At 43.9% G+C, this 15,859-nt stretch overlaps 1 protein-coding gene across 1 annotated transcript in view; it reads right to left on the minus strand.

Moving 5' to 3' along the window:
* The window catches only part of FARSB (phenylalanyl-tRNA synthetase subunit beta), a 72,342-nt gene extending 64,546 nt beyond the window's left edge, over window positions 1–7,796 (minus strand). The window contains exons 1-2 of the mRNA XM_045481435.1: window positions 7,555–7,796; window positions 1,242–1,297 (exon numbers count right to left, since the gene is read on the minus strand). Of these exons, the coding sequence (XP_045337391.1) occupies window positions 1,242–1,297; window positions 7,555–7,612 (114 nt within the window). The 5' untranslated portion in view covers window positions 7,613–7,796. The remainder of the gene's footprint in view (window positions 1–1,241; window positions 1,298–7,554) is intronic.
* Between the last annotated feature and the right edge of the window lie 8,063 nt (window positions 7,797–15,859).

Raw genomic sequence — 15,859 nt, forward strand, 5'->3', positions numbered from 1 at the left:
AAGACACCAGCTTAAATCTTTCATTTCAGGATCTCAGATCATGCTAGGACTGTATGTGAAGACTGGGTCTGTGAGGGCTAATAAAAATCTTACTGAAATCAAAGACCACAGAAATTTCAGAGCTGGAAGGGGTCTACATCAATCGTATAGTCCAGCCCTTATTTCACACATGAGAAGAAGGCCCGGAGAAGCGATGTAATTTGTCAGTGGTTACCCAGCTAGTGAATGTGGGAGCTTAACCTATTACTCAGATTCTCTGATATCCAGTCCAATGCTTAGGTATCACACAGCCTCAAACATAAGCCAAGTGTAATTATCACAGCAATTTAACAGAAAAATCTCAGTCAACTTCAAGCATAGAGATGCTCATTAACAAAACCAAGGTTTCCTGTAACATCAGTTAAAGCAGCAGAAAAAACAAGGCAAATCAATTTACATTATGTCAGCCTAAAGATTTAGCCTCACAGTGTTGTAACACTGCAGAGATCAAGAAGATAAAAGGTGTAAGAAAAAATAACACTAATTACAAGAGAAACAGTAAATCATTTTAGTTATAAATACAATGTCTATTACATGATCATGAGTAATGTATTTTGCAAATATGTTATCTAATTTTCAATATTTTAATATTATAGTAATATTTGATGTTTTTATTAATATTTTATTATACTAATTTAATAATTATTTAATAATTGAAAGACTAGGGATATGCTTCATAATGATTTTTACAGGCAGCCCTTCAAAAAACAGAAGATCATTTTACAAGGCCAATGTATACACTAACGAGTGAGGAATGAATTAATATTGGTTACACAGCAAGAGAGGAAGGTACGGTAGGGCAGAGGAAGAGAAGTAGGGGGAACCACAGGCCAGTGAGACATAAACTCTGGCTAAAGTAACGTTTCCATCGCTCCCCAGGCCTCTTTCCATAATTTATAAAAAGGCACCACACTGCAAAGGAGCACACCCTCATTCTGGGGTTACTCGAGATGGTCTATCCGTCTCCCCAGCATTAGCCCAATAACTTTAGGTGACAACGTAACATGGAAACCCTCTCTGAGATTTTAAAGAAAGCAACAGACTCTCTTAGAACTGAAGCTTAGCCCCTTAACACCAAGAACACAGCAATCACCATAGCCCACAAATATTCCATGTCAGTCTAACCATAAGGTAACAAAATACAGTAGGCCTCTGCAAAATGCGCTTATACACAAACTATTGAAAAAATATTCAATACATACAATTTCATCAAGTTCCAGACCAAATTCAAAACACAGTTCATCAAATTCTTCGTCAGCTGGAAAAAAAAGGAGATTGCTAATTTTAATTTGTTCAGCTTAAATGGGAGTATATAGACTGCATTTTCTTTTAAAACTGCCTTACACTAAGCATATGAAATACCAGGCATCAGCACCATTTTAAAACCAAAAGTGACAAAAAAAAATATTAAAAACAAATCACTATTTAAGGGCTGATTCATTTAATATCAACTAGAGAATTAGGTTACCTGCACTGGGAAGTTTGGGTAGGGATCAAATGTAAAGTGGGCTCCGAAACACAGATCCAACACAATGGGATAATGTCACGTAAGTCCTATCCTTTAAAATCCTGAGGCCTTGGGGCGCCTGGGTGGCGCAGTCGGTTAAGCGTCCGACTTCAGCCAGGTCACGATCTCGCAGTCCGGGAGTTCGAGCCCCGCATCAGGCTCTGGGCTGATGGCTCGGAGCCTGGAGCCTGTTTCCGATTCTGTGTCTCCCTCTCTCTCTGCCCCTCCCCCGTTCATGCTCTGTCTCTCTCTGTCCCAAAAATAAATAAACGTTGAAAAAAAAAAAAAAAATTTAAAATCCTGAGGCCTTGCGGCCGGCTAGCCGGGCCAGAGTTTGACTACTCCACTTCCTGGTTCTAAGAACTGGCACCTTATGTAAACTTCCTGACTCCTAGACCTCATCCATAAAGTAGCATTTTACAGCCATTTATTTATAGCAGGAACTCTGGGAAAGTTTTCAACATTATTATGCAGGTAACAGACCTGCCACAGCACCCTAAAATGTACTAGGTCTGCAACAATTAACGGTTCTCTTCCTTAGTTACATTCTACTTCACTCTACTACCTCATACAGCATTTTGAGGGACTTTCTTGTTATCAAAAATTGAACACAAACCGTCGTTACCAGTATATTCTAGTGAAAAGCCGCTCTTAAGATTCTGATCTTGACAATGAACTTCAGTTCAACATTTACAAGAACCTACTACGTGGCAGGTGGCTATACCAGGTGCCAAGGCTACAAAAATAAAACAATTCCTACTACTTACTCCTCTATAAAGAAGTCAGATGCGTAAATATAGTTAAGTGCAAGGTACGGAGGTGGCACGAAGAAGGTCATTATCCACTTAAAGTCAGCTAAGGCTTCACAGAAAGGATGAGTTCATTAGGCAGAGACCGCGAGGAGTGGGACAAGAGCATGGCAAATTTGGAAAAGTTCAATATGGATGAAGCCTAAGGTTCCGGTCAGGAAGAAATTGGACGCAACAAGTAGAAGAACTCACAACATGCCAAGGGACTTGCTCTGTCCTGCCTGTAGGCGGTGGGGGTTACACGGAAGGATTTTGCGCTGGGCAAAAGCAGGATCAGATCTGCACTTTAAAGGACGGCAGCAAGGTGGTGGATGGATTGGAGCAGGGAGGTTTCCGTAACAGTACAAGTGAGGCACAGTGAGGGCCTGACTAAAGGAGTGGCGGTGGGTAGGAGGAAGGAAGAATGTGGGAAAGGTCAAAGAAGCAGGATCTGCACGGCTCAGTGACTGGATGGGAGGCGGGAGGTGAGAGCAGGAAGAGTGTAGGACCCCCAGGTCTCCGTGTGGATACCGTTAACTGGGGCGAAGAACAACAGATGTCCCCAGTGATCTCTACCTCCTGGTATTCACGCCCTTGTGTAGACTGAGGTCTGAAGCAATCACATGAGTGATCCCGGGAGCGTACTCTTCAGGCAGCCAAGCCTGGATGGAGACAACTGCAGGCCCAGCTGACATCCTGCCGGCAACCTGGTCAGAGACCCAGAGCTAGAACCCCCCCAGCTAAGCCACTCCTCCATCCCTCTCTCAAAAAACTGTGAAATAGGGAGATGGGCTAGACTGGTGATGGGTACTAAGGAAGACACTTGTGATGAGCACTGGGTGTTTTAGGTTAAGTGATGAATCAGTACTGCACTGCATGTTAACTAAAATTAAACACACACACACACACACACACAACATAACTGGGAAATAACCACCACTTGTTTTACAGTACTGCATACTGGGGTAATTCGTTATGCAGCGATAGAGAATACAGACTTCAGCCCCTGGAAGTGGAGTGATGCCAAAACAAAACGGGGAAAACGTGGGAATATGGCTTTGGAACCGGGAGGTAGGCTTTGAGGCAAGTGTAAATCAAAACCTCAAGTGCCTGTAACAAGAAGCCTCATAGTCTTTAATAGGATACAGGTGAGCATATGGAGGAACCTGAGGCAGTGTTACTAGAAACTGGCAAAGGGGAATCCTTTTTATGTAGAGGCAAAAGTTTAGCAATGCTATTACCCGGTTTTGCAGACTGTAGAAAATGTACCTACTCAACTAGGTGATGTAACTAAGATTCCCAACCAGTGCTGTAGGTGTCGCTTGTTTTTTTTCTTGCTGTTTATGAGAGAAGAGACAAAGTAAAGGCCATTAAAAACGAGCCAGGACTTGACAGTTTTAAAAATTCACAGTCTCCTAAGGTGTAAAATGGTACTAAAATAAAGAAATGACTTCTGAGCAAACAGTAAATCCAGAGCATTGCCAGGAAAGCATGGTCCAAAGATGAAATGAAGGATACGACTGTAAACTCTTAAGACTCAAAAAGATCAAAGGTACTATTCATTCAGAAAAAAGGCACTATCAATTAAGGGTGTGCCTCACAAGTTCAGTCACACAACTGAGCTTAACCAAGGGCCCTGTATCAGTACAAATCCAAGGTACAAAACACCTTATTTCAGAAATTTGTGAGTGTGATGGCTTCTCACTAATGAAATGGAAACTAGCAAAACTCACTGAAGACCCACAAAGTTTTTAAAAGAAATATATAGGCAGAAACATTACAAGCTTGAGCTGAAAGGGACAGAGAGAGGACAAAATGAAGTCTCTGAACCGCCAAAAGGCTATCGGCAAGTAGTAGAGAGAACTAATCGGATGTAAGACACGTGCTTTCTTTCCCCCATAAAAATAAGGATCACTCAAAGAGCGCAGCCAAGAGCCCAGAGGGTAGGGCTGAAAGCCATGGAGAAGGATCCCAGGCCTTGAGACCTCATCAAGAGAGTCGAACACGTGCCAGTTCAATTTCAGAATGTGTCTCCCATGTTCCCCTTTGACGAGGAATGTGCATAGCGGTCCTCCTATGCCTGTCTCCCCGCTGGATGTTAGTTGTCGGCTGGGCAGATCATCTCTTTAGTCTCTGAGACCAAGAGAAACTATATTCAAGCAGCTGTACTTAAGAAACTACACCTGAAGAGCCTCATCCACACTGGGCCGTGATTTAGAGGAGATTCTGGATTTTGAGATGCTGCTGTAATGGGATAACACTTCTGGAATCCTTCGGAAGGGGAGAGTAGGTTTTGTATGGGGGAGGAGCATGAATCACCATGGGGGGAGAGGGCAGAGGGCAGACTGGCAGTCAGCCTCCAAAACTACCCGCCTCCTGGTATTCATACCCTTGTGTAGTCACCTTCCACACTGTGAAATGGTCTGTGTGACCTAAAGAATATGAGAAGGGATGGCATGTCACTTCTGACATGTGCTTCTATCACTCTGAACACTCAATTACCTGCTCTCTTGGGACCTCTCGCTCTGGGACAAACAAGCCACCATATTGCAAGCAGTCCTAGCGAGAGGCACTGAAGTCTCTGGCCAAACACATGCAAAGAACAGAGGCCTGCCAACAACCACTTGAGTGAACTTGGAATTAGATTCTCCAACCCCAGTTAGGCCTGGAGAGAGGACTACAGACCTGGCACCCTTAGGACAACATAATGAGACATCCAGAGCCAGAACGACCCAACTGAGCCACTCCTCACTCCTGGACCCTCAGAAACCATACAACACACGACCATCTTAAGCTGCTACTGTGGGGGGTAATTTATTATGCAGCAATAGAAAACAATTTGATCAGTAACCACTTAGTTTAGAACCGTTAAAACACTGCATCTTTCAATGCCTCATTATACAATTTGTTTTATTCCTATCCGCTGTATTTCACGTGCTTCGAAACAAGAACAAAATTGTGATTCATAATTCTAACAAAACGACACATCTAAGTGACTACCCCTTAGAGGTTTGTAGGACATATACAGGTGGCTCTGACAGTCCCGTCAGCAGTCACACCAAGGCAGAGCAGGAGCAGAACCGAACGGTGATAATAAATCAGTTAACAAGAAAATGTTAACTGTGGCAAAAGGAACACACCTGAGCAGAAAAGTGATAAAAAGGTAGACTAAGGAGATAAAATGGCCCCAGAGAAGGAAAAGGACCAGAACAAAAGCAGCTTGAGAAATCTCCTTGGTAAGCAAAGAGATGGTGAAGACAGTGACAGGGAGAAACAATGGAATTTAGGACAAAAAGCAAAACTTGGAAGGACTGAAAAAAAAATAGAATGTGCATACAAAAGACTGAATATCTGAGAATAAAAAGTGAGGAAGACTAATAAAAAAAAAAGAGGGTAAGAAACAAGATGGACCCATTCTACTTGCAAACTAGATGCTTTGCTAAACATGCTTTTCCAACTTTGACCTCAACCCAATTAAGTTTCAAGAAAAAATACAGGAAATATAAACTGACTGGTGTTTCTAACCTGCCTAAAGTACACCTCAATAACATCAACCTTCATGACTGAAATTTTAAGTTCATTTATTTTTAACTTATTTTCAGAGAGCGAGAGTGTGCGAGAGCACATGCATGCACAGGGGAGGGACAGGAGATGGGGGTAGAGAGAGAATCCCAAGCAGGCTCTCCGCTGTCAGCATGGAGCCCTGATGCAAGGCTCGAACTCATGGCCTGCGAGATCATAAGCTGAGCCAAAATCAACAGTCGGACACTCAACCGAGCCACCCGGGCACCCCTCTGACTGAAATTTGAGTCATTAGCTGATGGATACTTACGGGGGGAGTTGAAATCAAGCTTGCCTGATTACTTTCAATAAGAAAAACATGGGAGGGGTCGCTAGCGAATCTATGAAATCAGATAGACGTAAATAGATGACAAATCTCACCATTTTAAAAACCTAGAGTATTTTTTACTTTCTCAGAAATGGATACTTGGGTGGTAACTGATCACAGACGTCTTAAACAAATATTTGCCCCATACCATCGTGTATAATTCAGGCATATACCATTAGTAAGAACATGGTTTAGAAGAATGGGTTAAGAAATATACATAAGCACATTGTAAAATAAAACAGTGTAGGGAATTAGAGCTGAATTCAGAAGTCAAAAAGTATTACCTCTATTTTCAGGGACTTACGGCAGAACCCGACAAAGAATAATACTTGAAGAGTATGTGGTATCTAAAAGTGCGACTTTAGAAACGTTTTAAAAGCTATCTTCGTGGTAACATTCTAGGCAGCAGTACCTGTTACACCGACTAGGTCTCTCTTATACAGAACCTTAAAATCCAAAAATAGTTCTCACAAATCAGTTGCCACAGCCCTTACATAAGCTGATAACTATGGGGAGAGACAGCTATCATTTCAACCGCTACAACCATACGGCCGCTGATAATGTGCACTGTTTCCTCCCTTTTCTAAATGGGGATGTTTTCAGAACTAAAAAAGACACCAAGTGTAGCATGAAGACTGAGCCCGCCCGGTAAAGACTCCTCGTCGTCATTCAGGTCTCAGGTGTTACTATCCTATCTAACGTTGTTCTTAGCGCAGTATTTTTGTTTCCCCGATAGCCTTTAACATAATCCAGAATCAGCTCATTAGTCTGCTGGTTAATTATTGTCTGCCTCCGTCATCAGAACGTGAACGGGGGCCTTACGTGTCATGCGCACCGCTGTATTCCCAAAGCGCCAGGAACAGAGCCTGGCACCTAACAGGTGCTCAGGAAACGTTAATAAAGTAAGATAGAATGCCACCACTTCCTGCTCAAACTTCTACCCCCTAATCCCTCATAAATGGGGTTCCTACAGAGCTCTTCTTGTTGCGCTCAACTAGCTGCACTCGGGATGCAACCCAGAGCTTCATTCCTAGTCTATCCCCTGACACGAAGCACGCAACAGATGTTCCATGTGAGACTGCTGAACGAATGACAGGGCCAGCTTGGCACGTGCGAATGATGCAACACCAGCCCTGGCAAGGCAGGCTGGGAGAGGCTATTTCAGCCCAGCCCGGCCGCTTCGACCGCCAGACATCCCCGTCTCTACCCGGACCACCCGAGGCCAAAACCTGCCGGACAGCGTGAACGTTCCCACGAAGCCCTTCTGAAGGGGGGGGGGGTCTCAGCCTCGGAGCAGAGGCACAAAGCCAGGCCACGGCGCCGGCACTTACTGTAGGTCCGACCCAGGGCTCGGAAGAGCAAGTCCCGCTTCACGCTGACAGTCGGCATGGCGAGTCGGAATCTACTGCGCCTGCGCGGTGAACCGGCCGGGGCTCAGCGCGCGAGGCACGTAGGACCCGGCTCCCTCTTGTGCAGGCTCCCTTCAATATTGCCAGTCGGCTCCTAACAGCTTCTGCCTCGTTTTTCATCTGGAGGCACGTAAATTGCGACAGTTAAACTCCTTAAATCCATATGCGTGGTATGAATAATGTGCAGGCTGAGAAAGGAGACAACATTGGTGACAACGTGCTACGATTTGATAGGCAGTAGAATAGGCAGATTGCAAAGGCCCTCACGCCTCCAACCCACTATGGGCGGAGGACGCCAAACTAGTGGGAGGGGCACAAGGGGGAGGCACGTCGGGGGCGGGGCCTGGAAGTGGAGCATCCTCTCCCCGGGGAGGTGAGAAGATGAGCGGGAGGGGTCTCTGACAGCCTACGGAGAAAAATGTGCAAATCTGAGCTGTGGGATCTGGAGAAACCGTCCGGCCGCAGTTTGGGCTTCAATCTTCGCGCTTACGTACAGTCTCCATTGTACTCCAGGTTTGAGCCTTGCAGCAGCCCTTTAAGACACAGGGTCTTAGAGACATTTTTAGAAAAGGAGACAAACTGATGGTTAGGCAGTGCTGTCTGCTGGCGGATACTGTGCTCAGTCCTCTGCCATCAGTAGCGGATTTCCTGTTTATGACAACCCTAAATGTAATAGGCTGAATAGAGGCCCCCAAAGATATCAGGTCCTAACTCTTGGCCCCTGTAAATGTCACCTCATCTGGAAAGTATTTGCAGATTAAGGATTTGGGGATGGAGAGATTATCCTGGATTATCAGAATGGGCCCTAAATGCAATCACATGCATCATTTGAAGAGGGAGGCCCAAGGACATTTGACAGAAACAGCAGAGGGGCCGGCGGTATAACCGTGAGGGCAGAGATTGTGATGATGCAGCCACGAGTCAAGGAATGCCAGCAGCCGCCAGAAACAATGATGGGCTCTCCCTTACCTCTGGAGCAGGCCTGGAGGGTCTACAGACACTTTGATTTTGGCCAAGTGAAACTGATTTTGGACTTCTGGCTTCCAACTGTGAGAGAATAAATTTGTTGTTTTAACCCACCAAGTTCATGGTTACTTGTTACAGGAAACTAATATACAAACATAGGCACCCATTATTCCCATTTTACAGATGGTGAGACTGAGGCACAAATGGAGTCACTCACCTCTCAAGGCAGAGCTGAGGCGTTTGCATGAGGGAGACCTGCCTTTATCCTTTCTAGTATTTAGTGAGTGAGGCCTCCAAAGCCATTCAGGTGGGGGGCAGTAGGGAGTGGAACTTAGGCCTCTCTGACTACCATCAAGCAAGTTTTCACTATATTAGTTTCCCTCCGTGACTGCGGGCAATCCCTTCCCAGTGCCCAACATAACCAATTAGCAGAGGTCAATAGCAAACATCATGCCCAACAAAATCTTCTGCCAAATTGGTACTCAGCTCTCAATTAACAAATAAAGGACTTCATAAATTATTGCATGCTGACCTGCTCTCCTCTGGGAACCCCAAAGTGTTCTGTTGCCTCTGAACCTCACTTTCCTTATCTACGAAACAGGGATAATATACACCTTAGAGAATTATCCTAAGGATCAGAAATGCTCATAAATGATTAACATGCTTAAGTCCTAGGCCCTAGAAGTAAGGCAGCTGTCATTATCATCTATCCTAGTCAGTTTCCTGTTTGTCTCAAACCACCAGGGGAATTCTGTTCTCATCTCCCTGTATCCCCCAATGCGTCCATCCTGCTTTTTCATCCTTTGTACCTTTGCTAGGACTGAATGTTTAGAGGATTCTAACGGAAAAGAGAAAACTAGAACACCAGTGTTCATGACAGGTGCTCAGCTGACTGATAGGAAAGACACTTGGAAAACGAGAGTGTATATCACAAATTGTAGGGAGGTGCCTCTTTTGTCTAATTTTAAAGCCAGCTGGAGAGCAAGAATGAGATGGCAGCATTTCCTAGAAACAAAAGATGGGCTGGCCAATACACACACAAAAAGTCCTCCTTCCGTTGGAAATTAGGGAAATACAAGTTCAAATTATAATGAAATATTTTGTAATGTTTTATTTATTTTCAGAAAGTGAGCACGTGGGGGAGGGGCAGAGAGAGAGGGACACACAGAATCCCAAGCAGGCTCCACAGCTGTCAGCCCAGAGCCCAACGCAAGGCTTGAACTCATATACCGTGAGATCATGACTGGAGCCGAAATCAAGAGTTGGACACTCAACCAACGGAGCCACCCAGGTGCCCCATAAGGAAATACATTTTCACCCCTACCGGACTGATAAAAATGTGAAAGTCTGACCAAACTAAATGTTGGCAAGATTTGGAAGTATAAGCTTTGGAAAATAGGGCCTTACTTAGAAGAGTAGAACCTGTGCATACCCTACTGCCATTAAACTCCCAGGAATATTTCTCTGAGAAACTCTCACCCAGGTGCCCCAGGTGAGCAAATAAAAATGTTCAGTGTTACATTGTTCATTGTTCATTGTTCATTGTAAAAAAAAAAAAAAACCAAAAACCAAAAAACCCAAACTGGAAACAAGACATGTGATCATTATTTTTTTTTTCCACTTTAGTCTCAAATATAATTCTTTTTTTTTTTTAAGTTTACGTATTTTGAGAAAGAGAGAGCGCGCACACAAGCACAAGTGGGGAAGAGGCAGAGAGAAATAATCCCTAGCAGGCTCCACACTCCACGCTGACCCTGATGCGGGGCTTGATCTCACAACTACGAGATCGTGACCTGAGCAGAAATTCAACCAACTGAGCTACCCCCTTAATTTTTTTCTTAACCGCAGTTGTCTTTAGATGGTGAGATTATTTCCTTCACTGTACCCTTTGTATTTAACAGAACTGTAATTCGCAAGTATATTTTTGTTATGAGGGAAAAAACTACAAGGTTCCTATAGAACACAGTCACGTGCAGTTCCTCTGCCTCCTCAGACACGTGTAGACAATCCAGTTCTTCCGTTGCTACGTGACAGGAGAGCCTGCGTAGATCTGGGCGAGCACGATTGTTTTTGCCTGTAAAATGTGTAACACACAGTGAAAGTTTCTGAAATGATTGTGCCACTTTCCTGTTAGGCTTATGGGTTGAGCAGCAACTGAGAAAGAGAAGCTATGAGGTCTGCAATCCTTCCCGCACTTAAAAATGCAGTATTATGCCTATGACATTTCACACTACAACAGCAGATAGTTTCAAGTGGTATGCCCAAAACAAACATTTGTCCATTCCCAGCCTCAGTTTCCTCATCCATAAATTGGAGACAGAACCTCAGCGGATGGCTGTGAGGACAACGTATTTGGAAACAATTTGAAACCTGCCAAGCACCCTGTGAATATTAGATGTTTATACTCAAGGTAACAGCCCAGTGATCTGAGACTATAAATTTGCCCTGGCAGTAAGCTTAGTAAAACTCAAGCTGATGCCTCCAGTAGGATGAGACGGCGCTGTAAGCTCAGGTTGTGGATGATACAATTTACCATAAGGGGCCTTGTTTTAATCGTGGTGCATCCCAAACTGGTTCTGTTCTGGCTAAAACCTTGTATGTCTTTCCTGTAAATTTCCAGGACACTAACCCCTTTGTAGGTTACCCTGAAACTTTTAGGACAAGATCAAAGCCCATCTTTCTTCTTGGGTTTCTACCGACAGATCTATCTAGAACCAAGAAGGCCTGCTAGACCTGCCCAGTCATGTTGATTGGCACTGACTTCCCAGTTGTCAAACCAGTGGTCATCTTAAATTGTATTTTAGAAATAAACTTGATAGACACTTTATATTATTGACCATCCCCTCATTCTAGAAATTCTCCTTTCTTAGTTTTCCTGACTCCAGATGCCTCTGTTTAGCTCCCTGGATTTTTCTACTAGCTCTCTGTGAGAGACAATACACTGTAGTGGTGAGAGTTCTATAATAACAGATGGCAAACCTTGCATTTACTGCTCACTGAGACCTTGAACCAAGTACTGATTATTGATGAGCCTCTGTTCCTTATAAAATGAAGGTGACAATAATATGTCCATCATTGGCATACCATAGGATGGTTATGCAAATTTTAAGAGCAGTAGTTCATGGTAGGGTTTAGCATGTGATAAATATTAACTCTCATGGCCTCCTGTACCTCGCACACTCCCCTTTCCCTTTCTTCGGTATAGGATTCCCTCCAGAGTTATGTCTGGTGATCTTCTCCCCAAACAGTCTCATTTCCACTACTACCTAAACACAGATGGCCCCCATTCTAACCTCCAGCCCATCTCTCTCTTCTGTGCATGTTTCTTACCAACTTCTGAACATCTGCACCTGGGTGGCCAACAGGCTGGCATGTCATACTCAAAAACGGAACTTTCTCCTTACCCCTAAACTCTTCCTTCGTGTGTTTCCTATCCTTTTCAAAGTCACCACCATCCACCAAGTTACCCAGGCCCCAAATACTTAAATTGACCTAAACTCCTTCATTTCTCTCTTCTAACTCATTATGATTGAGGAAACTTGGGTGAATCTGCCTAGGATGCCTTATTTCTCACAGCACAAGGTTAAACCTTTGTGTCACCATGTTAAAGCAACGGAACCCTGTATCTCATGCCAGTCTACCAGGGATAAGCACCTGATCCTACCTGGATCTTGGACTTGGGACCACAGGGAACCTGAGGAGGTCCATTTTATTTAATGGTGGAAGCAGCTACGAGTCTGGAGCCATTGGTGGCCATGTTTCCCACCCCTCAGAGAAAATAACCTGCAATGAGATAAAATGATACTGACACCAAGAGAACAGATAGTGGAGAGAAAGCTAGAAGCATTTAAATGGTTGTTCTCAAGCCCCAGGTGTCTCCCTCCTCTTCCTGAAATTTGGTTGTTTAACTGCATGAAGTTCAGATGGCTTAAAGCATGAACGGTAGAGGGTTACACCTGAGACTCAAGAGGTCAGTAGATGCCCTATAACGCAGGGCCCAAAACTACATCAAAGAGTTTGGACTTTATCTTCAGAACAATGAGAGGAAACTCCAAGACTTTAAGCAGAGAAATAACACGATCAATGAAGTCTTCTGGAAAGACCACTTTGAGTACATTGTGTACACGGAATTAGGAGTGTTAGATCAGAGGGCAAAACTCAAGGCAGGGAGGTCAGGTAAGAGGCTGCAGTAATCCAAGGGACCAATGATAGCAGCTAAGACTGGGGCAATTGCGTGTGTTTGAAGAAAAAAAGTAATAACAATAGGCCAGCATAATCAACAGGTCATATACGAGTAGCCATAAACAACTAGAAAGATACAAACGTGAGTGCAAGACCATCCATTGGATTGGCCCTTCTTGGAACTGGAAGTCGTGGGCTGTGCTGTGCCACAACTCCAAATACATTGCTTTTGGACCCTGCCGACTGCTTCTTTCAGGAGCTGGCCCTGGCCCCAGGTGGGTAGCAGATCATTCCAGTCTCTTTCTCCTCATTCCTCCCTCACTTGGGTTGCTGGAACCTCATAGGTTTCCAGGCCAAGTGCAAACAGAAAGTGTGGGTGAGGGTCATGAGAAGAGAAATCATGATGGCTATAGAGCCTCACTATCTCGGGCAAGTCTCCTGCATCTCTGCCCACAGCACTGGGCAGATTGCTCAGATCAGTTGAGAGGACGATAAGAATACAGAGGGTCCATAACAAATTTCTTTAACTTAGTTCAAAAGAGTGTTAAAAAACAGAACTTTCTGAAGAACATTCGACTGAAACTACCATAATGATGGCCTTCTATCAACTTTAACCAGATCTGGTCACTCCCAATGAATTATGGTAACCAGGATGTTTGAGTTTCATGGGTGTGTGTATGTATGTAGAGAGAGAGAGAGAGAGCGAGAGAGAGCGAGAGAGAGCGAGAGAGAATGAGAGGGAGAATATTTACCTTTATGATGAATGCACCTTATGAAAACTGGAAAAGTGACCTTTCTCCTAAACTATCCCCTCTGAGAACTCTCAATCCAGGAAGAATACTATTTCCTTTTCAACTTAAAAACAGGAACATATTAACTTAGGTTACGGTAGAATGTCGTGTTATGGAGAAACATCATTCTCTTCCTGTTAGTAGAGATTAGCTGTCATGAAATGCACAGAAAAAAAAAAAATAGAACAAGGAAGTGATGTTTAAGTTATTCATTTCCACGAGTAGGCTTTTGTAACCTATGAGGCAATCGGAACTGTCATCTTCTTAACTAGAGTTGAGGACTAGAAAGGGGAACCATCCTTGGTTGGTGGAATCAGATCTCCAAGCAGGACAGTGTTGATTTCTATCCACATGATCTCATCAAGACTTGCCACAGCAGAGGTGTCTGATATATTTTTGTTGAATTTTTAAAATTTTACATATGTTTTATTCACTCGCACATACCCAATGCCAGGCCTACAGAATGCGGTTGATAAATATTTGCTGATCGAATAACTAATCCCAACCTAAACTATGACACACCTTGTCCTCTGATTCTTCTGCTCATTGTTCCATGACTTCTCTATTTCAATGACATTCCCTTCCTTCCTTGCAATATCATTTAAGGAACAGCTCCGGGGAGCCTGGGTGGCTCAGTTGGTTAGCGTCAGACTCTTGATGTAGGCTCAGATCATGATCCCAGGGTCAGGGGACTGAGCCCTACTTCGGGCTCCATGCTGAATGTGGAGCCTGCTTGGGATTTTCTCTCTCTCTCTCTCTCTCTAAAATGAATAAAATTAGAAAAGAAAAAGCTCAGTATGTCAGTTATGTGCTCAGGCTCTGGAATCAGACAAACCTATTTTCTTTCTTTTCAGTGTTTTATTTATTCTTGAGAGAGAGACAGAGGGAGGGAGACACGGAATCCAAAGCAGAGTCCAGGCTCTGAGCTGTCAGCACAGAGCTCGACGACGGGCTCGAACTCACGAGCCGTGAGATCATGACCTGAACCGAAGTTGGACGCTCAACGGACTGAGCCACCCAGGCGCCCCCAAACCTATTTTCAAAACACAGCAACTTGGTTCTACTACTTACTAGATGACCAACTGGTTTCACCTGTAGTCTCAGTTGGCACAGTGGTAAAAGATAATCGTACCTAAACTGGAGCGCTATTATTATGAGGTTTAAATCACACAACACCAAAAAGTATGGACACAGTAGTTGCTAGGTGCTAACCACTCAGTAATGTTGACATTATATGGTTTTTTTAACTGCAACCCCATTCAAACTCTGTATTTTTCCAGATATTAAGATGCCCACACCCCCTCCCCCCCACCACACACACACAAATAGCCAAACAAACAGTAGTTTCCAACCTGGGTTTTGCAAACCCTCAGAGCTTCTGTAACTGTTTAATGTCAATTTCATTTTGCTAAAAATACAGCCACTTTGGGAAGGAGGGAGATGCTGAGAAGGTCACTTCTTTTCCACTTAGAGCAGATTCACTTGAATCTCTTCTAGAAGTCAGAGTTCTTTGAAGATTGAAAAAAACTCCCCTGCTAAACTACAAGTTTGAAACCATTATCTCATACCACCTTGCTTCTCCTCCTCTGTTTAAGTATGGCTATGAAGAGAGCTGGGTCTATCCCTTGTCAGTAACTGGCTGGGTTATCCTGGGCAAATCCCTTAATTTCTCTGCTCTCAGCTCCCCATTCCATGAAACATGGGGTTAAGAAAGATAATGTTTACGGTTGGTGTTTTCATGTCAACTTCAGTTCCAGAAATCAACAAAACTCATAGACAAGCATTGTTTTGAATAGCTCGATAAATGAAAACTTTCTCACCATTTAATTCCAGTAATCATTTGGCTACAATAACCTGGGACATAATATATACACAAAGGAATGTGCTGAATACTGAATGAGTGATCTAATAGTTGCTTAAAATGGTGAGAGGCTGTTACACCAACTGAGCCCTGGTGGGGCCATGCTTTGCTGCAGTGTGTCGTGCTAGGCTATGACGGCTGTTTTCTACTAGCTGAGGGCCTGGGAAGGTGACAAAAACTCGACTCAGTACAGCTGATTAGTAGGACTTGTAGTAGTCCTACTACTTGATTAGTAGGAGTCTGGAGGCCTTGCACTTCTCATTTACGAGGAAACTGTGAATTCAACTAATCAACCAATCCTACCATTTATTTTATTTTATTTAAATTTTTAATGTTTACTTATTTTTGAGAGAGAGAGAGAGAGAGAGAGAGAGCGAGCGCGCGTGAGCACAAGCGGGGGAGGGGCAGAGAGACAGGGAGTCAACAG

This window comes from Leopardus geoffroyi, chromosome C1 (genome assembly GCF_018350155.1).
Source record: "Leopardus geoffroyi isolate Oge1 chromosome C1, O.geoffroyi_Oge1_pat1.0, whole genome shotgun sequence".
In the NCBI taxonomy this organism is placed as follows: Eukaryota; Metazoa; Chordata; class Mammalia; order Carnivora; family Felidae; genus Leopardus; species Leopardus geoffroyi.